The 27,624-nt window shown below is 33.6% G+C and overlaps 1 protein-coding gene across 14 annotated transcripts in view; it reads right to left on the bottom strand.

The window, feature by feature from the left end:
- LOC124357111 (protein still life, isoforms C/SIF type 2) overlaps positions 1 to 27,624 on the bottom strand; it is a 911,156-nt gene that overhangs the window by 816,972 nt on the left and 66,560 nt on the right. For all 14 annotated transcript variants that reach the window (XR_006921921.1, XM_046808566.1, XM_046808571.1 and 11 more), the window contains one exon: positions 6,109 to 6,287. Coding sequence is in view for 13 of the 14 variants with exons in the window: in XM_046808566.1 (XP_046664522.1) it covers positions 6,109 to 6,215 (107 nt within the window). In the remaining variant the exon portion in view is untranslated. The remainder of the gene's footprint in view (positions 1 to 6,108; positions 6,288 to 27,624) is intronic.

Below are 27,624 nucleotides of genomic sequence, written 5' to 3'. Positions count from 1 at the left end.
TAAATATTTCAACGATTCCAAAGGTAATTTTAATTATTATTTTATTAAATCGTTAATCTTGTTATTTTAATTATTTTTACCTCGTCCATAACTTAAGATAATGCTATATGACTGTAACCAATGTCTTAAGTGCTCAATTCCCGGGAAGCCAAAACAAATTTTATGTTGACATAGAGGTGTTTAGAGAAAGCTCAATTACAATGCAATTATTATTGAAACATTTTCTATCAAGATATCAATAAACAATTAAACAGCAGGGAGTTTGCATGCAACGCTTCCCTGTAATTGGTTGATATAAGCAATACAGTTTTTTTTGTACTTAAACTTGTTAACCGTTGTTTTTCTAACTGTATCTACATAATATGTTTATCCAAGTACGATACTAGCCCGAATAGATGTTCAGTAGTAACTAAGCTGCAATAATTCTCCACAGAGGTTAATCTGAACATTCAAAACTGTTCATATACAAAGTGTTTCCAAATATTCATTATATTATTTCTTGAATCCAAATTACAAAAACTGTACTATAAATATAGGTTCTATCTGAAACTAATTTCAAAACAAGTTTCAGAAAGTAGGATTTTTGAAAACATTCCCCAAATTTGATGTAAATCTATAAAATACATTTTCTATTTCTCGGTCACAAAAATTGAATTTTTAATATTTTTCGTTTGAACAACGTATTTTATCAAAGGATAAATGTACCTTTTCATACTTTTAAGTGATTTTCAAATAGCTTTTGACGTCACTGAAATTTTATTTAAATAGCGAAACAGAATTACAAGAAAAGTCAGTAAAAATGATTGAAATTCAGACACAAAGATTCATATAACTTTCATTCTTTCCTTAAAAATAAAAAAAAACTTAATTAAAAGACACTCATAGACATAACTCATACGCAGAAAAAATAATAACATTACATTTTACTCATTATTTTGATATTTGTATTTAGGAGACACCCAAAAAATGCTTCGAATTTATTCGGGACAACTAGTAGAAATTCCATTAACTATTCTCAAAAGTACTTTTCACTCTTTACTCTTTGACTTCACACCTTCTCATTTTCCATTTAGTAGAAATTACTGAATTTCAGAACCAACAGAATCTGCAAAAATTATTCCTGTATTATAATGGTCACAAGGAAACGGCAGTGCTCTCTGACATCAGAACCCGTTCCTCTCGTCTATAAAGTGTAAAAGTATTGAAATTGTATAGAATTCAGAAATTAATTACATGACGTCATTTTGAAAGCCATCCAAACTATAGCAGGAAAGCACATTATGTAATTATTATGCTCTCCGATTATATCTAAGGAGAACACCAAGAAACTTTCGTACTCTAACTGTTGCCTTTCTCTGACCCAACGGTCTTAAACTTAAGCACGCAATGATTAGGAAGTAGCCTCGGGGACGGGGATATCTTCAAATTACCATAAATTATCCAAGGAGTATTTGGATGACTATGACGCTCCGTTAAATTGCTTGAATACGCGTTCCAAAAAGTGGGCAATAGATGTAATGTACATTTTTCCGAGATTTGTTTCGATATTTGCTCCAGATCAGCTCCTGAAAGTTGTAAGATGGATATTTAGATATATAAACATATAACACATAAGTAATATGTACAACTTATGCCAACAACATACTTTTAATTAATTCACGTTAGATAGAAGCTAACAAGTATTTATTTTTGTAAGTGTTGTTTAGTTTTTTGACAAATTGTGGTATTAAATAGTTTTTAATTATATCAATCAGATAGGGCCGGTGATCGATATAATTGTACTTAATTGGCTCATTAATGGCAGCCTAGTTCCAGAGGCTATTGAATGTGGTATTGTTAGCTTTTAAAACTGTGGTATTAAACAGTATCTAATTATATTAATCAATTAGGGGACGGCGATCGATAGAACTGTACTTAATTGGCTCATTAATGGCAGCCTAGTTGCAGAGGCTATTGGATGTGGCACTGGCAGCTTTTCAAACTGATGGTCCTTCCCAAGTTTATTCCCAGCTTTAATTAATTTAATTTCACAACAACAAAACACTCATGTGCCGCGAAAGCTCCATCCTTGTCCACTAAAGTACTTAGTTCAAGCACCCAAGTAGTTATTTATTACATAATATATATATTGACCAGTTGAGTCAAAAACAGAAAATAGCTACCAAACAAATAGATAGATTGATCATATTGTACATCTAAGACAACAATTCATTGTTATGATTAACCATGACTATTAATACAATAGTTAAAGCACATCACTAAACGTAAATAATAAACAAAGTTTATTAAGAAAATACATACTGCATAGCAAAAACCTTTTTAAAAGAAAATAGGGCCCGTAAGGAAGGGCATCCATCATTAACAAGAAACTAATTTGAAAAATTTAGTTACGAGCGGAAATAAATCAAATTTAATTTTTCAATAAAGTTCAGCAAGAAAAACTATATAAAGGCTTTTTCTTGTGCACCTTTCTACATTTACAAATTAAAACTACTAGTATGTAAACTTATAAGATACCGGTTGAACAGAAATAAAATATATTAAGTATTCTATTTAACTGTTATACTCGTATACTCCATAAAGTTTCGACGTGCTCATAATAATTATAATCTTGCTCCCATTTCCTTACATATTTACAAAAAATATATAAATTATGCATTGAAATTATCAGGCAATCTATGAAAGATACTTGGAGCGATGAAGTTCAAATGTTTTTATAAATAGTATTTAATTAGACAACTCTCTTCTCTTTTGCATCTCTAAGCCTAGATCTGTAGTAATTTATATTGCTCATTTCGTCATTCCCACTTCTCAAAAAGAAAACTTAATACTTTGTACAGATAAAAAGATCGAAGAGGTAACAGTTGTAAAATACAGAAACATCTATAAAATTGACAATAGTAGATTTTAGTCTAACTTTTATCTACCAAATATGTAAAATAGGATTTATAGTGCAAAGCCCCCTCTCCAACAAACGATGCTATACCCTAATCCACTTTTAACGAATTCTAAATAAAGAAAGCAAACACTATGTTGGGGACAGACAAAAAAAAAAAAATATTATAATAATCGATATTACTTTTGCTATTAATTTATTAATGTGAACATTCCAATTCATTTCTCGATCTAAGTAACACCTAAATATTTGATATTTACTGGTGACATTACTTTTGAACATAAATTACATATCCTTGCATCACACAAACATGATAAACATTTGAAGTTGATGTTAGAATTTACAACTAAGGATTTGTTAAGGAAAATTTATTTTTAGTAAGCCACCATTTAAGTGATTCCAAATTCATATAATGTCCACCTCTTGCCAAGTACTGTATATTCTGAGTAACACAGGGCAGTTTCATCAGCAAATGTGGTAACTCTACCATTAATTTTTAAGATCGTTCGCATAAATGATGAATAAAACCGCTCTCAACATGGATCCTTGCGGAACTCCATGCGTGGTACTCCTAATGTCAATATACACACCATATATTTTAACACATTGATTCTTTTTATGCAAATAACTTTCAAACCAAGAAGGCCAGCGGTATGTTGTATAAAAGCTGAGAATGAGTCGTACCACTCCTATCATTTAAAAATTTCCTTCCTCTTCCACTGTGCGTAACAGTTGGACAAGTTAGTACTAGAAGGAATGATACTTTAGAAAGGATAGAAGCAATCCACCCTAGGCCAGTGCAGTTGTAACAGTAACGGTAAATGAGGTGCACATGTAACCCTCTGCTGTAAAGTAGCTCCCCATCCCACGGCCACCTTGTGAAACACCTAGACTAGCAATTAGAAGGGGTAGTGTACAATATATTCTACTGAGTGCAAGTAATCACATTTTTAACCTTAAAGCAAGTAACATTTTTTATTGGCCTACTCAGGTTCTCATTACAATCTTGTTTTAAGCACTTATCCTTCTTTCAATCTACATTGAATTTTGTTACACGCACAAGGAGATATATATATATATATACAGCCTGTATATATATATATATATATATATATATATATATATATATATATATATTACTTAAAACGGATGTAACTTAATCAAGATGTATAATAAATATTAGAGTTTGCTAATATTTATAATGATTCTGGAATTTCTAATCAAAAATCTATTAGCCCTTTAAAAATGACACGTAAACAGTGTAATTTTCGAGAAAGTTAATCTAAAGGCACTTACAAAATATTAGCTAAACTATATAATTAAATCCCACAAATTGTTTCATTGGTTTTGAATAATATATTTAAACCAGTGTTATTGATCTTCACCGTACCGTAGGGGTAAGGTTGCTGCCCTCTTAACCGAGAGGACACAAATTCGATTCTCTGGGAAGCACAATACAATATTTGCAAATGGGTTCGAATCATTTTCCATTAAAAATGTAACGTAATTAGTTACTACGCCATTGAAGTAGATTCCCATAAAAATAAACTGTAATGAAATTGCCAGTAGTTAATATCATAGTCGTAACTGGGTTTATGTTCTTAGATTACATAACATTAAAATTCGTTCACTACCTACTATATGAAATTCGAAGTTCTCTTAAAGAAATAAATTATTAATCATTATTATTATTATTATATTCATATATTTAAACTTCCTGTCTTATATTTCTATCGTGCATCTTCATTTTCTGACTAAGGAGGCCATCTTACCATGCACTGAAGCGTGTTAACTTTGTGTTGGCTAATTTTATAAAAATACCCCTCTAGCTCAAGAAATCCTTCCATTCTCATTCCTCAATAATGAGTAGCATTACTTGCCTTAAGTTAGATTCTTTCTCACAACTTGGCCAGTTTTCATCATGAATGGAGCTTCACTACTAGCTGAAGCTTCGGAAAGGATTTATTTCCCATCTCTCCCTAATTTTAAATATTCTTTGATCTCGTTGGCAGAAGCCAACTGTACGTTTAACCTTAATAGTAGTGAGAATAAACATCCCAATTCATGGAAAACAGTAGGTCACTTAAATTCATCCAGCCAACATTAAATTTGTAACTTTAAATACATTTTGCTTTCATCTATTCTCCACAAAAAGAGATTTAAGAATAATCCAACAGAGGCTTTCTTGTAGACTGTGTTTTCTAGAGGTCAGATGAAATCATTAAATATGCGGCTTTCCCGTATAGCTGTTGTGCACACATTTTCATAGATTGACATTGCAAATACCTCTACTGAAGTGACACAGCCACTAATGAATATCAAATAGCCGTAATAAATTCCTCTTGTGCTCTTGAACGACAAAAATACTTTCATTGATTAATTTTGGTTTTGGTTGAAACGTTCCAATAAACACTGGATTACTCATTTAATCTACCAAGGCCAATTAGCAAAATAAATTCTTTGTTTGAAGTTTGTTTTTGACAATGGAAGATTATGAAGGAAACAGGATTTTTCGATCTCAGGAGTCGTAGATGGTTGGTCGATGAATGCAGACCTATCGTGACCTGTATTCTGTAGTTCAGTTTTAATAATTAGTGATGTGTTTAGTTTTTTATTAAGTGCAAGTTTTAGAGTTAGTAAAGTTGACACACAACATGGTGGTTGTGATTCCTGACTTACGCGTGTCACAACGCTCTGGTATGATTTGTTTATTTTAACCTAGTTCGTAATTATGTGTTAGGTTAGTTATTTACCTGAAGAAGAGATCAGATTGCAAATCTCGAAACGTAGTGTTACTCATTTTTTATATAACTGAACGATGGCAAATGTCCGGAATTTTTTTCCTTTAGCAAAATTAGTTCTAAACGTATTTATTAACGTAATTTATTAGTCAGAACTTATATACATTGTTTAGAACATAGATTTTAGTAATTTACAGATTTGCCGGTCTATACATTCGGCTTTGAAGAAACATCAGGATAATTGCGCAATCTTCGTTACCAGTTTTGATAGTAATGGCCGAGATTCTGAACCTTGTCCTAATTTCTCCTAACACATGCTCACCTGTGGCGATTAATGCGATTACTCGTTTACTCTTTGGAGGTTTGTTATCAGTTACAAAAGATTACGATACCGTCTATTCTCCTTGCAGCCCCCTTACCTTGTATTAATGTTATTAATAGTGCACGATAGCTACCCATCGTTATCGTTACCTGAGCAAGTGACCGTCCCGCCTCCGCGACGTCTGCCAGGGCGAATCCTCGTATCGGTAGGCCTTCCTGATGAGCGGCGCGCAGGAGCAGCTCAACTTGTTGCCCATGGCGGGAGCGGGGGTAGACTGTGGTCACCAGCTCATGGCCCTAGCCCCGGCTCCGTGGACGTCGCCGCAACTCTGCAATAAAAACCACTGTATTACAACTAAAGTATTACAACAACTAAGCTTACTTCAGTATATCACAAGAACAAAGGATTCAAGTAGTATTGGAGTAATGCCTTTGAGACAGCTTCCAATTAAAATGAGTAAAAATTTTTACTTCTGACATTGACCAAAACGAAGAACCCGGATATGAAACTCGCTTTAGGTGGAATTACAACCGCTTCCTTGTAAGTTGAGTTATGAGTTACTAAAACCGTTCCGGTTACTGCTACCGCTCCTCCCTCCATTGGGCGAACGATGGCACCCTCTTGAAGTAGTTGCAGAGATGCGTTCCCGAGAGGGGTTCCAATGCCTGGACCGGTAGGTTTTTAGTGGGTGAGAGTCCCACACACCAGGGCGAACATCTGTCCCTGACGGTGCATAATGCATTTTCCTATCGTAAAAAAAAACCGCTCCTGCCTTATGAGTTACTACAATACAAGTTTATCAAGTTGACCTATGGATGGTTTGGAAGACATAGTTATAACTTTAACAAGATCTTGTTATTAAGAAAATAAAAAACAATCATGTTATAAGACCATACTATTAATCGGTGCAAAAATAAGAAATAAATCTCAGTTATAGGGCTTATGCAGCCGGTACCACGTCTCTATTCTAAGTTTATTGGTTTATATCACACCGTCATGTTACTAAGACAATTACAACCTTGATTTTTGATGCCCATCTTCAGTCAAAATGTAGAACTTAAACTGACGCAGCGTAAATTGGAATGCTTATAAGAAATTAATTCTACTCTATTGCATTACTAGGACATCCTAAGATCGCTTTTATCCCTATTTGCAACAAGTAAGAGAAAATTCTTCATAACATGCCTTATAAATAGAACTAGACAGTAAAGGACAAATAAATAAATAAAATAAAATATATGTTTGTTGAAGAGATCAAGAAACACCGGACTCCTTTATCGAACCCTCGTACATACCTTACAGCAATAGCAAGAACTATGGGAATTTGATACAAGAGGTTATTGGCAGGTTGATTACAACCTGCGAGAGTAGAAAATAGCGTAGGAAGAGGAAGTGGAAAATATTTTACCTTGAAGTTTTTCAAGATTAGCACATTCGGAAACTCGTATACCCAGTGTGGAAGTGGAGTAGTGCGACACATACTAAACCTTCTTCTATCGCAGAAAGAGTGAAGAGGAAACAGTGCTTGTGACAGCCATTTGGCCAACTGTCTCCGGACAATGTGATAAAAAAAGTTAAAAGGAAAATGGTCTCTGATTGATAAGCTTGGATAAGTGCCTCTGCATATGTGGAAAGGACTATTAAATCAAAAAAGCAAAAGAAAGGTGGAGAGAAATCGGAATATGTTCACACTGATGAAATCATAATCCTCTAGGGAGTTAATAGGGATGCTTTGAAGTAACGTGGAAAGCAGTCCCAGGAGGGTGCGATGGAGTTTATAGGTTGAGAACTTCACCCGCAAGTGTTCTCTACTTGAAGCGTTGACAGAACATTAGCATTTTTCATGAAGCGTTTGCGATAAAAAAAGGAAGAAAGAGATCTTCACACATAAACGTTTTTACAATAGGTAAACGGGTCTGTAAACTAAGTTTCAAACTAAAAGTGACACGGTCTAATTCCTTTCGCGGACGTTAGGACACGTAGTAAAATGTAAATTGCGTATCTTACTCAAAAATATTGTGTCTACGTATTTCAAACAAAACAATCTACAGTGTTTTACAAAAGCAACAATTTTGATACGAATTATTGTAATATTCATAATTACTGCTAATACAATACACTGAAATAAAAAAAATCAGTGAATGTGTTAAGATAAAAAATGTTATTTATAAGACTAAACTACTTTATGTTTGAGACAAGATTTTTGTGGAAGTTTTCATCAAATCAAAATTGGTTGTTTTCGGTGCGAAATCGCGTTGAGCGCATAAAGATACTTTTGCTCCATGTGGTGAAAAGGTTTTTGTCGTACTAGAAACAAAACTAAAACTTACATGTTTAATTTAATTTTGATTAGATAATAACTCAACATAGTAATACTGTCAAGTTTACATATAAAAACAGCTGTTATTTGCACTTACTTCTACTGAAACAATAACAAAGTATGAGTTCTCCTCTTTAGACTAATGGTTATAGTCTCGGCTCTCTAAACGAGAGATCACGGATTCAAATCCCAGGAAGGTCCAATCATGTACTCTGACCAGTGAACATCGAAGCCGGCATAGCTAAGACGCTGAGCCTTAAATGAGAATAAGAAAAAAAAAACAAACAAAAAACAAAGTAGGTATGAGTTCAGCGTACTGAAAAGAACTTGAATTGTTAAATCTCTGTAATTAAAAAACAGCTGATACTTGCGAAAAATGATAAAAACATATCTAGGGACGAAATGGCTAACGATCTAAATCTCCAAAAAAACGAGCAACAGCAACTCAACCGTGCCAGAATGTGGAAGCAATTGCGTGTGGCGTGGGGTATGGGGGATCTTCATGGAATTAGAACACTTCAAAGTCAAAGTTTGTGGTTGGGAAACTTCAGACACGGTTTGAATAGAGCTGCCGTTTCGTGTGCATAATAAAAATCAATTTCCTCAACTTTCTCGCTCCACAAAGCATGATTTGGAGACCATCCACTTTCACTATTTCACTATTCTCTGCAAATATCTTCACTTTATATTATACGACACCTAGCTTCCGCTTCCCCAAGCATCCCTTCACGTTCCTAGTCATCTGTTCTCTAGGAGCATCAATGAGTTAACTTAAATGGAAGTACAATATGTGTAAGGAAATGGATCATCCTATTAGAATTGAAAAACCTGTCGGTTGGATATTTCGGATTGGAGGGAATCTCTATTTTTACTGAACGTCTTTGAACACTTTCTAAAAGATGGAATGACATAGAATGAAAATAAATGCATTTTTCATCTTTAAAGCAGCAAAAGTATTTATCTTAACAACATAGCATTTGTTAATTTTTATAGCCTACTCGTATTTATTATCATCTAATTATAATTAACTAATTTTAATGTGTTTGGAGAAATATGCTTTAAAGAGCTACTTCGTTCTTAAGGATTTATATTGCTCAATGTTTTTTAATTATGTTCAGAGCGTAATATATTTATTAGTATCAGCTTTATACAAAATCGGTAATAAGAATTATTCAAGAACATCGCTCTGAAATGTATCTGCGATAAATGTTGTATTATTTAATTAAATGGTCAATATTAATCTAAACTCTAAACGTAAACTACTTAGACCATCTGTTAAAAGTGGCAAAGGAAGAAATTTTCATCTTCTTTCTTGAGGTGAGTTTTAAAGTTTTAAAATACTTTTAAAATTTTTGTAGTTTCTGAATAAGTTTCAATTTTTTAAACAGTTCTTCAAAGTGATGATGGTTTGATAAGTGTAGGTTTGGTTTGACATACAGATCTCTAAGCTTTTAAATAGAACTCATTAAAATATGTTTCTGCTCTCTGCGAATTCAAGTCTCCTTTCATAATAAGAAACATCTGTTTAAACTAAATATATCCAGTTATTGCATACATAACGTAACATTCAGGAATAAGGTGTACGGTATTCACCAGCAAATAATCGTTGTGTATTATGTAATATAAAGTACGTGAAAATGGTCAGAAATTCATACTTAGCATAGTCTTGATAGTCTGAAAGTCAAGACTTTCATTGTCAACTATGCACAGTTACAGCTTAAAGCTAAACAAAATCATGGTCTCCATAAGTGCATCCTAGTAAAGATACAAAACAGATTAAGGTGGTGGAATCAGATTTTTTAGTTTTTTTTTATTCAGAGTCACAGGCCTTCAACGTACCTCAATACAGAAAAAATTTAATCATTCTATTAATAATTACAGACATTTACAATACGAACTTTGGACATACATATATGACTTCAGAGAATGATGTTTATTGACGATTTTGTAATGATTAATGATGGAAATAAAACGTTTTAATGAAACAAAATGTAATTAAATATTTACAGGTTTTAAATTAAATACCCACCTCAAAGCAATTGAGGGATCACTACTGTTGCTTCGTGCTGGATAAATATAAATAACATGAGAGAGTTATAATTTACCCACAGATAAGTCAATTTGAAAAGCCATTTTTATTCATTTCCGAATAGTTTTGTTAAAGATAAAACTGCCGATTTGCTTATCAGGTCTAAAACAAGAATGATATAAGAAGAATGTCAGGTGTAGTTCTGTAACTTGCTGAACTTATGTCAGTTTAGATGTTGGTTGATCAGTTGATGTTTTATGGTTGTTCTGTTTGGTTTTCATTGTAATGGCGAGTTTTAGACGGTTTGTGTCCGATACAGAAGTTATTAGAGCGGTCACTTTAATAGAAGAAGGTGTTTCTCAACGGGATGTGGGTAGACGCTTAGGTTTGAGACAGTCAGTGGTTTCAAGAATGTGGAACCGGTACTAGAAGCAAGTCACTCTTGGCAGAAGACCAGAACAAGGAGCTACAGAACGACAAAAAGCCTTATTCAAGCAACTGGAACTCGAATATCAATCCAAATGGTAAAATTTAACTCCGGGAATCTGGAATGAGGTCTTGTTCAAGTGTTGCCATTGACTGCATGTCATAAGAGATTAAGATTGCAGTTCCCGTGAGACCAAAGGCGTTGGCAGTTGAGACAATGGCGGAAGATAAGATTCACAGACGTGTTAAAATTTACAATTTTTGGTAATGACGGCCGTGTTAGAGTATGGAGAAGAATAAACAAGCGGTTTGTTAACTCGCCTAACTTCTAGGGTCCGTTTTGGTGGGGGCTCAATATTTGTAAGGATCATAACAATTTAAGATCGAGCAGAACGTTTAGTGATCCGAAACTGTTGTTTAACAATCCAAAGTTAATGTGGATGAGGTGTTAGACGTCCATATTCGTCCGAGAGCACAACGAGCAGGTCAAGATTTTCTGTATATGCATGATGGTGCCCGACCATGTAGCAAGAGTAGTTTTACGGTACTTGGACGTACATAGCATAGATAATGCCATAAGTTAATTGGAGTGGCCTTCTTGCAGTCCAGATCTAAATCCAATTGAGCACATCTGGGATCAACTAGGGCCGGCCACACCAACCCAGGACCTTGGATGAGCTGGAAATGGCCTTATGAGAAGAATAGGGCGGTTACCTTAACACTTTCAGCCCCATATGTATATATATAATACACGTTGCACTATGAGCTCACGCCCACGTGCATCATTTTGATACACTGTAAAACCCAGCCAAAAAGTGTAAAAGTTTATCCCCAGCCCAAGGCTTACTAACGTGTGGAATCATTCCTCTGATTGCTTTCATGCATAAAAAAATCAAAACAAGTGAATAATAACATTCTTAGAGCATTTTTTAGACTGTGCATCATTATGATGCATATGGGCCATAATGTATGTTTTTGTTTTCTTTTTTACCACAATGGCCCACTGTGAGTCAATATGATGCACATTTTCAAATTTCAACATGTGCATCATTTTGGCTCACGGAGCTGAAAAGTATAAAAATCCTATTATCTAGCCTATTCTTTTATTTCTAGCTAAATAAAATCAACTTTCTTTGACAGTAAGTGTTTTTGGTAGGTTAGGCCAGGTAAAGTTTGTTTGGTAATATATATTAGGTTAGGTTATGTCTCAATAGAAATACATAAAAATGGTTTGTCCATTATACGGCTTCCATCTAAAGTTATGTTAGGATATGAATAATCCCATAAAGTTCCATATTTACCTAACCTATTTACATAATGTACCCTAACCTAAAGGATGGATTGTATGATATAGCCTAATATTAGATAAGTTGCTAACAAATTTGTTTGATTGGGCAAACGTTTTGGCAAAAAACAACCTAGATTTACTATGAACATATTTTATTTTACAATCTGCATATTACTATTCAGGTAGGCTACTACATCTTATTTCTTATTTTTTTACACATCGATGTTTTTTGAAAAAGCAGTCCATACACATGTTCTGTTCTGGACAACCAGGACACTTTGTTCTAACTTGAGGAGTTATCTTTGCAGCTTGTAACCGACCTACACGGGATTGGTAACGTTCGTAGCAAGATGTACATCTCCCCCTAGGCCTGTCTTCAACGGTTTTCAGTACATGATCAAAACGTAAATTGTCATGTCACACAAACACTCCAAGCCAAGATCTGGGCAAAACAGCTGTTTTTGTAAACAATGCAGTGTTGCCAACCGCCAACCAATTTATGACCCATCACTGCCCTGTGGTCCCACAGTCCCACACAACACAGTATGCTATGCAGTTTTAATGTAAGTGTGCATAAAAAAGGCTCACAGCTTGATTAAAACAGTAGTTTTGTGTGAAGCAATATGATGCACACGGGGCTCAGTGCAAAACATAGTGTGAATCAAATATATACACATGGGCTGGGCTCACAGTAATAAAAATATCGTGGGCTGGGAGTAAACTAGTCTACTTTTTGCTTGGGGCTGAAAGTGTTAAGACAGCCTCAGACGACTCATTAGAACCATGCCACAAATTCAAGCAGTTATCTCAGCCAGAGGAGGTAGCACGAGATATTGAGTGTGGAATTTCAATGAATCGTTTGTTACGAAATAAATTAGAATTTCAAAATTAAACAAGTATTTTCTACCTGACTAATACTGTAGCATAAGGCTTTAAACACTGAAATGTTTTAAATATCGAACGTTAAAATAAGTACAAACTATTAAAAAAGTGACCATTGATTGTTCTGATATGTGTGTTTAAAGAAATGCCTACAAGTTTACGTGGGATTATTACAAAATTTGTTGCACCATTTCCTCTATATTCAGGAAAGGTATCCTAGAGGGTTGAGACCAAACATTGTTTAATTCAAAAATTATCCCAGCCAGATACCAATTACACCACCTTAAAATTTGATGCTGCAGATTCACAGACCTCCTTCACTATCGTTAACCAGTTGTTGGACAAGTCTATGTTAGTTTGAGTAGATGGCGTTATCTGGTTTGATCTAGGTATGTATCCAGGTGAGGGTTTAAAAAAAGTTTGTACAGGTTTAGATAATAATCAATAAAGTCGGATAAGGAAGTAACGGCGGTAGTTGCGCAGCAGCCCACTCGAGCGCTAGCGGTATTCCATCATTGATTTGCGTGGACGCCGCAACACACGGCTCCGCTCCCGCCGCGCCGCTCCTCGCCGTACGTACTCCTCTACTACCTGATCGGACCGTGGCTGTTATTGTAGTAGAGATATCAAAGACAATCGAACCCAGGCGGCTGGCTCACTGGATAACTAGGACCAGTCAACAGAATTCGCTAATGATCCCATATGTTCACCAATAGTCCCTAGATACAGCCGTAGGATCGCGCTGTGAACAAGATCATGAGACATCTAGGTTTTATCTGTTTTGTTGAAAAATAAAAGTTGACCTCACAGATCACTAGAAGGTGAATCAACCAGTGCTGTTGACGGTATTTATGAAATATAAAATTGATGTCGAAATAATATTTTTATTTTCATCCGCCGTTTAACTGTTAACCATTTTAATGCCCTTAATGATGTTAACATATCAAAAAAATGTAGAAATTCGTCATAATCTGGGATTTGAACGCTATTTAAGTGAAAATATGAAAAACATAAAGAATGAAATTTCACAAGATCCAGCTTTTTGTACTGAGGGCATCCCAAAATGGATATTCCAACAAAACCCTAAGAAATCCAAAAATTATGTCCCCAAGGACTGATCTATATTATTGTACGAGTTGCAGCTTTACAAACAACCGATTTAAAAAAAAATGTTTTCGGGCGAAATTTTCAAACTAATAAAAAAATAGTTTTATTAAATTTCACAATAATTGGACAATATTTACACACTTTGAGTTAAGCGCCATCTTGCAGCGAATGTTGTTATTTTTCCACCTTAAACCTAAAAATCTACTAAAGAGTATGTGTATGTTGAAGTTTTAATTTTTTCATCTCTTGAGTCGTTGTGTTATCAAAAATTTCTACTACAACAGACACCCTTTCTGCACGTCCACTTTCAAATAAATATCAATCACTATAAAATGTACCACATAAACTATATCACGGCACACGGAAAAAAATTGCTATAATGTTTTGTACAGAATCGGGTAAACGAAAATTCTGTTCTCTCTCATTTTTGCTCAGTAGACGGAGGCCATTTCAACACTTTAGATTGGTATAGGAATTCCTGCAAATAAAAATGAAATGCACGCAAAATGAATGTTATTGAAACAAAATTATTTTCATAACAATCAGGTAGGACGAACATTTTGAATGCGACCTATATTTAATACTGGACTAGAACATTAAGAATAAAATATGACACTCCTCTTGCTGAAACTATTGCTAACAAATTTTTTAGTTATACCTGAAATACCGTCTATTAGTCTTACACGACGATATCGCAGTGGTTGAAGTCAGTCTCCTACAGAATGGTCAGAACGAGAAGGGCAAAAATTATAACATGTGCACAAAATTTGAACAGTGTTCTAAAAGGAATAGCTGTCATGGCCTCGCACTCCACCTTTATCCCTTGAGATTCAGGCTATTCAAACAGTAGGAATGGGTTTCAGAAGGAAATGAATTCCACGCAAATATTGAGACTAGAAGTGCAAAGACTAGTCACCTTCTATTACCTTCAAGGTTATTATAATCTAGGAATGTAGATAGAGGGGGAGTGAGATTATCGAGATATGTCTCTTGAAATGTTTGGATAACGTATTAACTTCTTTTTCGTGACAACCGAAAAATTCCAAGGTATTTTTTAATTTTACAAGATAATTTGTATTATTACGCCATGTAATTTTGTATGATTTAAATCCAAGAAAGAAAAATGAAATTTGCATTTGTCCTTATGGCACTATGTAATTTTGATAGCCACACCTAAAGTTTTTGTGGAAACATAATAACATAATAGTTTACTTCAAAATAATATTCAAATTAAGTGTACGCCATGACAACAACTATGTTTTAGTTTTATCCGGATTTAGAACCACGGAGTGTTGCTGATTGTAAACTAAAATAGTAGGGGAAGTTAAATCCAGCTTCCAGTTCGAATTACATTGAACGTGAAGTCCGAATTAAAATAGGAGTATAAGAAATAGTGCTTTCAGACTAAGTAGTATATGGATATATTTACTACACGTACTTAGTCTGAAAGCATCCTCAATATCCATTGTTTTGTGTCTTTCGTTTACGTTGACAACATTATAAGAGTTTTATCAGACAATCAGACAATTAGGGTAAATATTGACAAGCAAAGCAACATAAATAATAAGTCTACACCTAGAAATTATATCTCAAATAGCAATAACCATATACAAGTTAAACCGTTTATGATAGATGAGATACACATTTGCTTCTAGTTAGTAATGTTATTTTATATTTGTTTACGTTTTAAGTATTTAATTTAAGTGAGGAGTTTTCAAAATTTTCAAAATCGAAAAACAAATTGGAATCGTCTTTGTTATGACGTCACCCTCTGGACCCAGACGAGCGACACGACGTAAACGGTTTACTGCACAGGAAATGTGGCTTTTGCAACTTCTATGCCAGAGGGTTAAAAAGCGTATTTATTTTACAATATTTTATTTCAAGTTTGAATTTTAAAAGTGTATTGTAAAAAATTGATTTCCTCGCTTGATGGAAACAAATGTTAAAAGTGTGTTATTTGCGTAAACAACAACGATGAAATCGTTATAAATCCATAGAATGTCTAAGTAAATAAAATTCATAATGTACAAGATAATTAGCGCAATTCTACTAAGATAATTAATTACTATTATGTTTGAAAGATGACACTTCCGTGGTGTTATCATGAAATTATCTGTTGGAACAATAACCATGAGATCTATTTTTAGTATTTTCTTTAAAATATTCCTTTTTCCTTTGAGTTGGAAAGCGTGATTTCAAACAAACTGGGGTACAGTGTGTACATAAAATCAGAATATCTCAACTGATATATGTTCAAAGGATATTTCTGCATATTGCTAAATACGATAGATATATTAAATACGGTATACGTAGATTTATTACGTGACAATTTTATTCTTGCAAATTACATTTTGGGACCTCCACCAAAACTAAGATGGCAGACGATGGATTTCAATATCAAGAACATGTCCGTTGAATTCGAGCAAAGTTTGTGAGTTTGTACACTTGCTCTCGTTTCTAGACTATAAACATTCATTAATATAACACACCAGTGTAAACTGTCATAAAGAAATAACCTGATATCAATTTGGATATTTTGTAAGAAAACACTTTATTCTACACCTACGTCGGAATTGTAGGATTTTACCAAATAGTTTGTACGATTAATTCTATTTACCTAAAGGAATACCGGTAAGTAATATAAAACAAATATTAATAAAGTATAAAGGAAAGACACAATTTTCGTATTTGAGGTCTTAGAAAGAAAATTGCACTTTGTGGAAGTTCATATCGCCAGTTATGAGTTTACTTTATTTCCGCCTGTTAGTTTTTTGGGATAGCAATAACTCAAGTAAACTAAAAACAGGAGCACTGTGGTAGAGCGAATGTTTGCTGTACTCCAATAAACATATGATATCGATACCACGGCCATTTCAATATCGTGGATAACGCCAAAGCAAATAAACTGTCGTTGGATGGACCACAGCGACTACTACTGTCTACTCGGGCCCGAAACGATATAAGTGAAAAGTGGTTTGCTCTGATTCAGAAGACTAGCCGTACTTTGTTTTTATGTACACAAGGATGGAAACGGAGGGTTTAAACGTTTTATTATTAACTAGCTGTTTCCCGCGGCTCTGCCCGCTATGCCCGTGTATGCGCACTTCTGGTTCAAATGAGTTATATTTCCAACACCGATGTAAAGTTTACCTTGTTGCCACGATCAAGAAAATCGTTTGTAGCCATTGTACATGTACATGTACACTATTATAAACTGGTCTAACACTCACGCTTTCAGTAAAACCAGAAATGTATCTTAAATACAAATATGCATCGTAACTTAACGCCTTCAAATAGTGTTTGGCTATTTAGTATACGTAGCTGTCTTGTAATTGCAGTTTATAGTGTGCAGGTGCTTTAAAAACTTATCTTTTGCATCGCCGCGCCGCCTGCTAGCGAGTTACATCAATAGCCATAGCATATAAACCTTCTCCATGGAAAAATACATATACAAACAAATTTTCATAATAATCGGTCAAGTAGTTTACGATTCTATAAAGGACATACAAACATATTATTCTTTTTAATAATATGGAAATTTATAAACATTTTATACAAAATTGCTTATAGACTGCTAAAATATAACTCGTCTAATATATATTTAGTAAGCATATCTCAAGAGAGGAGGTAATAGCTGTTAATTGTAAATTTCTACATCAATACTAATTGGCTGAGCGTTAGTGAGCACTATGACTCGAGAAGTTGGGAAAAATTCATTTCCGTCTGTTAGACTTTTTGTCCATACGATATCCACACAAAAAGAACTAACCTTTAGACTTAAAAATTTGCACGAAGCTTCATTTCTATACAGGTTCTGAATTCAAGGATGGTGTATGGCTTTTATTATTTAAACACTGCCATGAAACCTAACTCAATGAACATGAATGTGACTACATCATGTGGCAAGATACCTTGAGAAAGATTTCATCTGTAGATCTAAATTTGGCATGAGACTTGATTTCTACATAGGCAAGATGCTCTGTGATGGTGCACATCCAACCCTGGAATTCGGCTGAACGTCATTGTAATCTATCAGTAAGTTGACAAAATTTAACTTTATTTTACTGGAGAGAGTAAGTTACAGACTTTTTCCTGTCTGATGTATATCTGAATATTTCTGCCTCTGCACAGGACATCTCGAGACGAAATGAACTATAGAATTAAAATTGTGCACGTGACCCAATTGAAGCCTGTTACGAACAAGTTGTGTATTGTACTTCTACATTGTGTAATAACGGGAAACAGAGGAAATAAATCTAAAGCCCTGTCTAGGTTCCTAACGCGGTTCCTATCATAATTTATAGGCTAAATAAAGGTAAATGCTGCAGCGCAATAGTTTAATATTACAATAGATTTCGACTTTTAAAATCACAGTCGCTGCCCAAACTGTTTGCGTAATCTGTTGATTTCAATGTCACCATTTATTTTTATAACTGGCAATGTTGTAATTTACAATTCTATCTAGATTTTAACATGTATGAGGCTTAATCATCGATTGACTGTGATTATTATTTAAGATTTTTGTGACTGTTAAATGATACAAAAGAAAACGTAGTAATATAATAACACAACATTTCTACGTTTACTATCTGATCTCTACCTCAGGTGGATAACTAAAGTATATTCATCCTGTATCTTAGTCTTATAAATAAAAATGAAACGCAAAATGTGTTGCTGAGCCCTAATTTTGAGAACGGATAGACCAATTATTTTCGTAAAATGTTCCAAATCCGTTTCCGTATCCGTTTAAGATTTATATGGTGAAAAATATTAGGAAAGTTCCAGTAAGAAAACGCGTAGTATTTAAGTGTTATAATCCAAATTTAACTGATACAAAACAGCTAAAGTTAGACAAATTGGCTGAAATATAGGTTCACATTTAAATTTTATAAAAGTATTAAGTATACAGTGCTTGATCAGCAGTGTAATGCACATACCAAATAAAAATTTAATATATAAACTTTACTCCACATAATAAAAATATATATATATATATATATATATATATATATATATATATATGTGTGTGTGTATAAATTTTAGTCCACACTACACCAGTGACGAATTTAAAACATTGTAATGAATTGTAAATATTATTTCAACACTGTTACAAAACAACACTTAATGAACGAAAGTGTGAATGTTTTCACATAAGCTACTCCAAATTGGTGGGCTTCCTTGACATTGTGATATGGAATTTTAACAATAGCGTATATAAAAAAAGAGAAACGAACACTAACATGTTTCAGCGGTCCATTATTTACCAGACCATAGTCCAATAACAACAAAAGTTCTATAACGCAAAACCTTATAAGCATTATTTGGAATTCTTGCATGAACTTAATAAGGATTTCCCCCTTATACCAGAAGTGATAGGAAGTAGGCTAGAATGTTCCCTAGTTCGTAATAGTCTTTTAATTTATACGTATGAAAGTATATTTTCTTCATCGGGACAACAAGGCAAACTCTACTGTTGTACTGGAGTTATACTTAAGACCGGATGTATAAGATAAGATCTAGAAGTAAACTCTTTTTAGTAGGTTTCTGAGAATTGTATTTGTATTTTCTTGATCGGGGTAACAAGGAAGACTCAGGTGTAAAGTTCGCAATATACTTAATTTGAACCAGAAATGTTCCTATAAATGCAAAACATGATTTAATAGTGAGATAATACTCTTAACCATTAAAATTTAAATAACATCTACCTGATGTATTCCTATTTACGTTTGAAAAATGTCATGGAACTCTATCATATTACATCATAGGTGTTTTTCAGAATTTCTATTTTGAAAAGTGCGTGCGAAGCCAATTAGTTATAAACTATATGTTTGATAAAATAATACAAAGTTGTTCAAACCTCGCCCCTCCTCATCACGTGACCAGTAAATTCTTCCATTACTTACAATTGTGAATGTTGAGTTTAACTCATGTTCACCTTCCTTTCCTCTTAACGCAGACTCGGCTCCTGGAATCTGGAGTCATGTTTGTCAGAAGAGATCCAATAACATCGGTAGTGAAGAAACGCAATGAGTCCAGTCGTTGCACTAATTCAACATTCATATTGAATTAACCCTTTCCACCATAGCTACATTATACTTAAACTTGTTTATTTGAACTTACTGTTTCGTTTCTGGTATGACGTTCTGGTATAGAGACGTAAGGTTTACGTTTAGGTTTGTCTGTTTGTGTTATGCAAGATGAAAAAAAATCTTTTTTTTAACTACTGTTACAATAATTTAAGTATTTTGTATTGTATTGCATTGGGATTGTAATAGTTCAATTTTAAAGTGCTTATTTATCGCAATTTAACTCATTATTCTGTTAATTATTTCAATAGCTCTCTCTAGAAGGACCTTTATAAAATGGCGAAAAATTAATATTATATAAGAATAAATACATATATTTTTGAAGTAATGGAGTGTAAAAATATTAATTATAATGGAATTTTGGTATGTTTCACATATTTTTAACAGGTAATTTGAGATTTGGTATTCACATGCTTAAAAAATTGCAGCCTCACTTAAGCGGGGTTACCGTGCGCAATGTCGAAGTGTAATATACAATCAATCAATTGGATTTTTATTATTACCCAACATTAATTTTAATTATTAACTCAACCCGGATATCAAATTTAATTTGAGTAACTGCCGTATTTTTTACATAGACAATATACTTAACTTAATTTACATCCCTACAAATAATTAAACTGTTATATATAAGAATTGGTTTAATTTGGTTTGTTGATAAAACTTGGACTTTAAAAGGAGTTAGGATAACACAAATATTAAAATTCCTAAACTAATTATGTCTTAATTGTATTTATTCTTTATTATTATTAATTTATTTTATAAAATTTTAAGCATTCGGCCGGATATTTATATTTGCAGTTTTTCCAATTAAATCTGTTTATTCTTATGAAAAAACGACCGATATATGTAAACGTTCTCTGATATGTTTGTGTTTAAATTAATTAATTCATTATAATATTGGTAATTAGTGGCTAATATTAAATATTAATTTATTCCAATTAAATATTTCAAAAAAAGGAATAGGACTGAAAAATTATGATTTTGTTATCAGTGGAGAAGATAACAACGTGATAGATAGACTAATTTGTGACATATAAAATATTTTGAAAAAACTTCAATAATTACTCATTTACATAGATCATTATTTAAATAATATACATCAACGTCGAAATGCAAATGAAGAAGATGTTGTAAGGAATTGCTGTTAAGAATCAAAAACTGCAGAAAAGCATTGATAAAAGAGAAGCGTAGGAGGGTGAAATTCATGAATAGAAGATGGGCACACAATGGACTCTTGAGCCTCGGGCTTTTTGGAAAACATTGTCAAAAGATGACACGTCTCCATTCAGCTAGCTGTCTTCAACTAAATAATCCTTGTCGATATTCTTTTACATCTTTCTTAGATTTAAATTACTTAAATTAAATTTCGCTGTCTCTAGATCCGAATGCTGCATTTTGATCAAGTTTTAAGTAAATCGTTCAAAAATAATACTCATCGTCGATTTATTGGTGTTTAAAACCATAGTCAAATCAGCGTGTTAATTATAGTGTTATATAGTTGTTACAACTGTGAAGGTAGTTTATTTTATTGGAAGGTTTATTTTCCTGCAACAAACAGTTTAAATTAAAAATAGTAATATCTTGAAAATAAAACACTTTATAAATCTCTTTTATGTGAAGCATGCATAATTTGCAAACATGTAGCGTAGCCTTTTTGTTAATTATGTATCTTTTATGTTATTTGTCAATATTTTTCTATAATTATTTTGATAAAAACTCTAAAGTGTTTATATTTATATTGGTTTCGTTCCGAAACGAACGTTAGCGTACGGATGACTTCAACATGACTTGTTAAAATAAAAGTCATCAAGTAATAATCGCTGGACATACAAGAGAGTCATCAATAGACTCTGAGAGACTTTTTACTTAAGATGATATTGGAATTCACTGTAACATTACCGTTGTAACATTAGCCTACCGTTGTAAATTTACCTGTTCATGTGTTACCGTACAGACGTGCAAATCGAAGTAAAGTGGGGGCACTAGAGGGAGGAGGGGCATGTTGAAACGTTTAACTTATAAATGGATATTTAATCACTATTAAGAACATTTTTGTTGACAGTAGTATCCCTGCGAGTATATAGGTTATGGAAACAAGGGAGCGCCGAAGGTTAAGAGGAGAGACTGTCTCTTGAACGGAGCGGCGCGGTGGGGGAGTCGTGAAAAATGCAAACAATGTACAACAGCAGTCAGCATAGACACTTGTACCCCAGAGCCCGTGTTGCTCTCTCTGGGATACAGGTGAAGGGAAATTCCCCTCCATTCATCCAAACATGCAAACAAAAATGCAAACAATGTACAACAGCAGTCAGCATAGACACTTGTACCCCAGAGCCCGTGTTGCTCTCTCTGGGATACAGGTGAAGGGAAATTCCCCTCCATTCATCCAAACATGCAAACAAAAATGCAAACAATGTACAACAGCAGTCAGCATAGACACTTGTACCCCAGAGCCCGTGTTGCTCTCTCTGGGATACAGGTGAAGGGAAATTCCCCTCCATTCATCCAAACATGCAAACAAAAATGCAAACAATGTACAACAGCAGTCAGCATAGACACTTGTACCCCAGAGCCCGTGTTGCTCTCTCTGGGATACAGGTGAAGGGAAATTCCCCTTCATTCATCCAAACATGCAAACAATGTACAACAGCAGTCAGCATAGACACTTGTACCCCAGAGCCCGTGTTGCTCTCTCTACGATACAGAAGAAGGGAAATTTCCTTCCATTAATCCAAACATTGCAAACAAAAATGCAAACAATGTACAACAGCAATCAAGCCTAGACACTTGCACCCCAGAGTTCATGCTGCTCTCTCTGGGATACAGGGGAAGGGAAATTCCTCAATATTCACCCAAACTTTTAATACATCCCTAATAAAGGTAGCGTTATATTCGTTCCAGAGTGTAATGATACTGCCTATCAAAACACGCATGAATTACGTACTCGCATAACTTAAATTAGTAAATATAGGAACAGGTTAAGTTATCGCAACAATTTAAAATTGCATAAACAATAGTAGTAAACATCTTAATTTACTTTTGAACGTGGTAAACCTAATGGCCGTCCTCACGATGGTCCGACAGAAAGACTTAAGGAAAGACACTTTTTCTAAACATTTTGGAACGCATATGCGATAGTCATACGACAAAATAATAATGTAGGATCAAAAGTAGTCTACCTAGCAGTAGAAATAATTGTAATATATACCTTGTAAATTAGTTTCTATTATGCAATTTTTAGTTACTTTGTTAATAGATGTCAGTAAATAAATGTTTTTTTTTCATTTTTAATAAACCTTGAACATAATTACTTTCTATTCATAAATTAAATGTTTTAGAAATAAATTTTTAATTAATCCAGGTAAACATTGCTACTTGCCTTAATTCTTTGGATTATGAGACCGAAGTCATGCATATACGAGTTTCTGTTGAAAAAGCGTCGAAAAATTCCGAACACATTTAAAATATTGAAAGTATTTGGCCTCGCTGTAGACATCTACATTCAACCAATAAATGTTAAACCAAAACTGGAAAGACCAGTTCGCAATTCCGTTACTGGGGCGGAGTTTTATCATGATTGGGTGAAGGTTTAACAATCCACCCGATCAATCTGGCCCAATCAGCGATCATTACGAGTATGGGTTCTTTCTAACAGGCCGACATGATTTCGATAATCTGATGATACCTCCTTTGTTAAAGTAATTTTCCTTTTTGCCTATTTCTAAGTTTTCTCCTATTACCCTTTGTTAATAGTATAGAAGTTTTCAAGTAGGCACTTTTGTTCTGTTGAATTCACGCTAAAGCTCATTTCTCTTCACTCACCTTTTTTTAGTGTTAGTTGACTGAATATGGTTACCGACAGCGAGGCCAAAAGATTTCAAACTGTGTCAACAATATAAATTTACAACACTCCATCAATAAACTATTGGCATATGAATTTGTAATAATGTTAACTTGTCCTTTTGTGTGTTGTTTATCCCTATTTATATTATTTTGTTTAATATGTATCCAACTACGTCATGTGTATATGGCAACTTTAAAATTAACCTTTAATTTACGTCTTTATATAAACAAGGATGAGGATTTTTAGTACAAATCTTTGAAACAGTGGCAGTTACTCCTTTAAAGAAAATTTAAGAATATCACAGCGTTAAACAAATATAAACAACAATGTATGAAGTGATGGAAACTTTAAGGGAAACACAGTATCACGGTAACGCTGCAATATGTTCTGAGGGAAAACACAGGATCACTGTGTCGCTGCAATGTGTTCTGAGATAAAACACAGGATCAATGTGTTCTGAGAGAAAACACAGGATCACTGTGGCGCTGCAATGTGTTCTGAGAGAAAACACAGGATCAATGTGTTCTGAGAGAAAACACAGGATCGCTGTGTCGCTGCAATGTGTTCTGAGAGAAAACCTGGGATCGCTGTGTCGCTGCAATGTGTTCTGAGAGAAAACACAGGATCGCTGTGTCGCTGCAATGTGTTCTGAGAGAAAACACACGATCCCAGTGTCGCTGGAATGTGTTTGATAGAAAACACAGGATCCCTGTGTCGCTGCAATGTGTTCTGATAGAAAACACAGGATCCCTGTGTCGCTGCAATGTGTTCTGAGAGAAAACACAGGGTCGCTGTGTCGCTGCAATGTGTTCGGCACTGCAGGACGGAACGTCACGTAGTGGAATTTCTTGGAGTACGCGCTACGGGAACGTCACTTTACCAAAATGTCACGATTCGCAGGTACTGTGGCTCATAGAGCCATGTGTGAATATCCTCTTTTTGTTATATTTCAAAATTAATTGTATAAACATGATACTATATCAAATTTAAATCCTAGGCTCTTTGTTGAAAACCCCCAACTATATATTTATATATATAACTCCTTACAGAACTACTGTAATAAATTCCTTAGTATATATTTTACTTATAAGTCATAAATTAATAGGATTAAAATATAAATTTTCATTGAATTAACCTATCTGACCATATAGGGAAATTCAAAACTGTTAGATAATGTACAGATGTGTCATTATGTTATCCTCTGATACAACTAACTTAAGTTGCAAAACTGTTTTATTTTGTTCATGAATACTAAAAGACGTAATTACTGTTTAACTGTTACTACAATGTATTAGTTATAAAGTTCGTATAGAAATGATACTCTATTTCCGATTTCGGTGTATGCAGATCACGTGAACGCCTACAAATCCACGATGCGTCGCGACGCAGAGAACTTCGGCGCCGTTCACGTGTTGCCTCTGATTTGGATAGTTTACGGGCCAGTTTACTTGGCATGAAAAAGTATTGTACTTTCTAACCATGTATGTTACAAATATTTTTGCAAAACAACTCAGTCGCAGACTTCTTCTATAGAGTATCCTATATCATTTAATAAACTCATATCAATTAAAAACCGGCCACAAAATAAGTATGTTTTAATTTTATTTAGAAGTAAAACATTTAACATTGTATAAAGCACAGTCAAATTTATGTTTTTGAATTAAACCATTGGTTATTGATATATTTATAATAGTATCAATTTTATAGTATACTTCTATCTAGATAGTAAAAATTGTAGACACCTAAAAGTAATTTTGATTCTGGAAATTTATGATTTGGAATACACACTGGTAACCTTGATAAATACTTTATATTGAATTTAAATAAAAAGTTATCCTCGTTTTTTATAGTGATAATCTGTAAAAGTTTTGATTTAGCATATACTGAATGATATCGTTTTGGTGAATGAAAGATAATGAAATAGCCAACACGTTCTATAACAATGAGGATAAAAAGTATAACAAGTTATCAGACATTTACTGACTAACATTTATGTTATAAAAAAAAAACAATTATGGTTGCCCGTAAAGTCGGTTTTACGGGCGAAGATTTTACGTGACAACGTCTTTTTCTCGGTATAATATTTATTAATATGAATATTATTAAATTGCACAATAGGAACAAGGAATTGAATGAAAATAAGAATTGCACAAATTTTAACTATAGAAATATATTTTGTTTACTAAAACATTGTACACAATTTGAAATTAATTAAAATTTGTTATTGTAAATGGTAAAGTTGAATAAAACATTTACTAAAATTGGAATTTGAAATTCTTGCTAAACACAGTTAAATTCTAACTTCGCGCGTGGTGATTGGTCGGTTTAGTTCGTTTGTTTGGTCGCACTGTTATGACAGGTTAGAGGTTATAATTTGTTATTTTAAATGTTTGACTAGCAATACGCGCTGTTTCTTCTCAATCGACTGAATTACGATTGATTGCAGAGTGATTTAAACTAATAAATTACTTAACACTATCAACATTTGTCAATAGTATGACATAACCTATAAACTCAGTTTCTCAACTTTTGTGTCAATCTAACAATTAATCAATCAATCATAGTTTACGATAATGAAATATCAGTGTACAATTATTTACCTTTATTGTTGTAGTTGTTGTAAATGACGAATCTAAGCACTCACATTTTCACGAATAAACATAGTTATCTGCTTTATCCCGTGCGGCGGACCCACTGGACGGGCATCGTAACGTTACCGGGCGTTACACTTTTTCATGAGTGACTCCGAGCCGCAACCTAATTTAAGACGCTGTCACGTCAATAGAGCACTGCGTTTCGAGGATTTAAATCCATCCTTTTTTCAGGTAATCAAAATAAATGAGGAGAAATATTTGAAAATAAAATACTAATAAAAGGTTAAGCTTCTTAATATCTAAATTTTCACTTTATAATGAACAACAATAAATCATTTCTTTGTTTAAATAATTTATTCGTATGGCTTGTAGTAAACAATCGATTGATACTAACTGACATATTTAGAGTTTTCAACTTCCATATACTTTCAATTAATATTATGTGAATTGTAATACTGTAACAACCGACTCAGTACAAAGGAAATACTGTGGTCGAGCTTGGAAGACTTAGTACTGTAGTATTCACGACATCCGTGGCAACAGGAGAAAGAAGACTGTTTCCAGCTCTACTCCTTATTCAACATTTCTCCCAGTTGTAGAGAAAGAACTTATAAATAATTACGGAAACATTGAAATTTTCATTGGTCCGAATCGACTTTGTCTGGGCAATAAAACTTGTATTGAACTGATAATAACGCTTAGTATTTTTGTAAAGAGTAAAGAGGTATGGTTACAAACCGATTATTTTCTTTGTCTACACCATACTTTGAATAATTAGGTAAAAAAAAAACCGATATTCGAATTCATTTTTACATTTCAAAGTCATTTTTGATGCGCTAGACAAATGTTCAAAACATCGTGTGTGTAACTTATATGAGATATAATTTTGTGAACTAGAGTCACCATCCCAAAAACTATAACTTTATAAATACATTACTTATTAATATAAATAAATGTTCTTTACAGCTGGTTTACGCCTTAATTCAACTAATTATTATCAATAGCATAGTTATTATTTATTACTAAAGAAAATAAGTACTGAAGTTTTACATGAACATTCTTGCCCTTGATTAACATATCGGC

This window comes from Homalodisca vitripennis, chromosome 3 (genome assembly GCF_021130785.1).
Source record: "Homalodisca vitripennis isolate AUS2020 chromosome 3, UT_GWSS_2.1, whole genome shotgun sequence".
Taxonomy (NCBI): domain Eukaryota; kingdom Metazoa; phylum Arthropoda; class Insecta; order Hemiptera; family Cicadellidae; genus Homalodisca; species Homalodisca vitripennis.
Note: the sequence above shows the minus strand (reverse complement) of the source record. Positions and strands in the feature narration are given on the sequence as shown.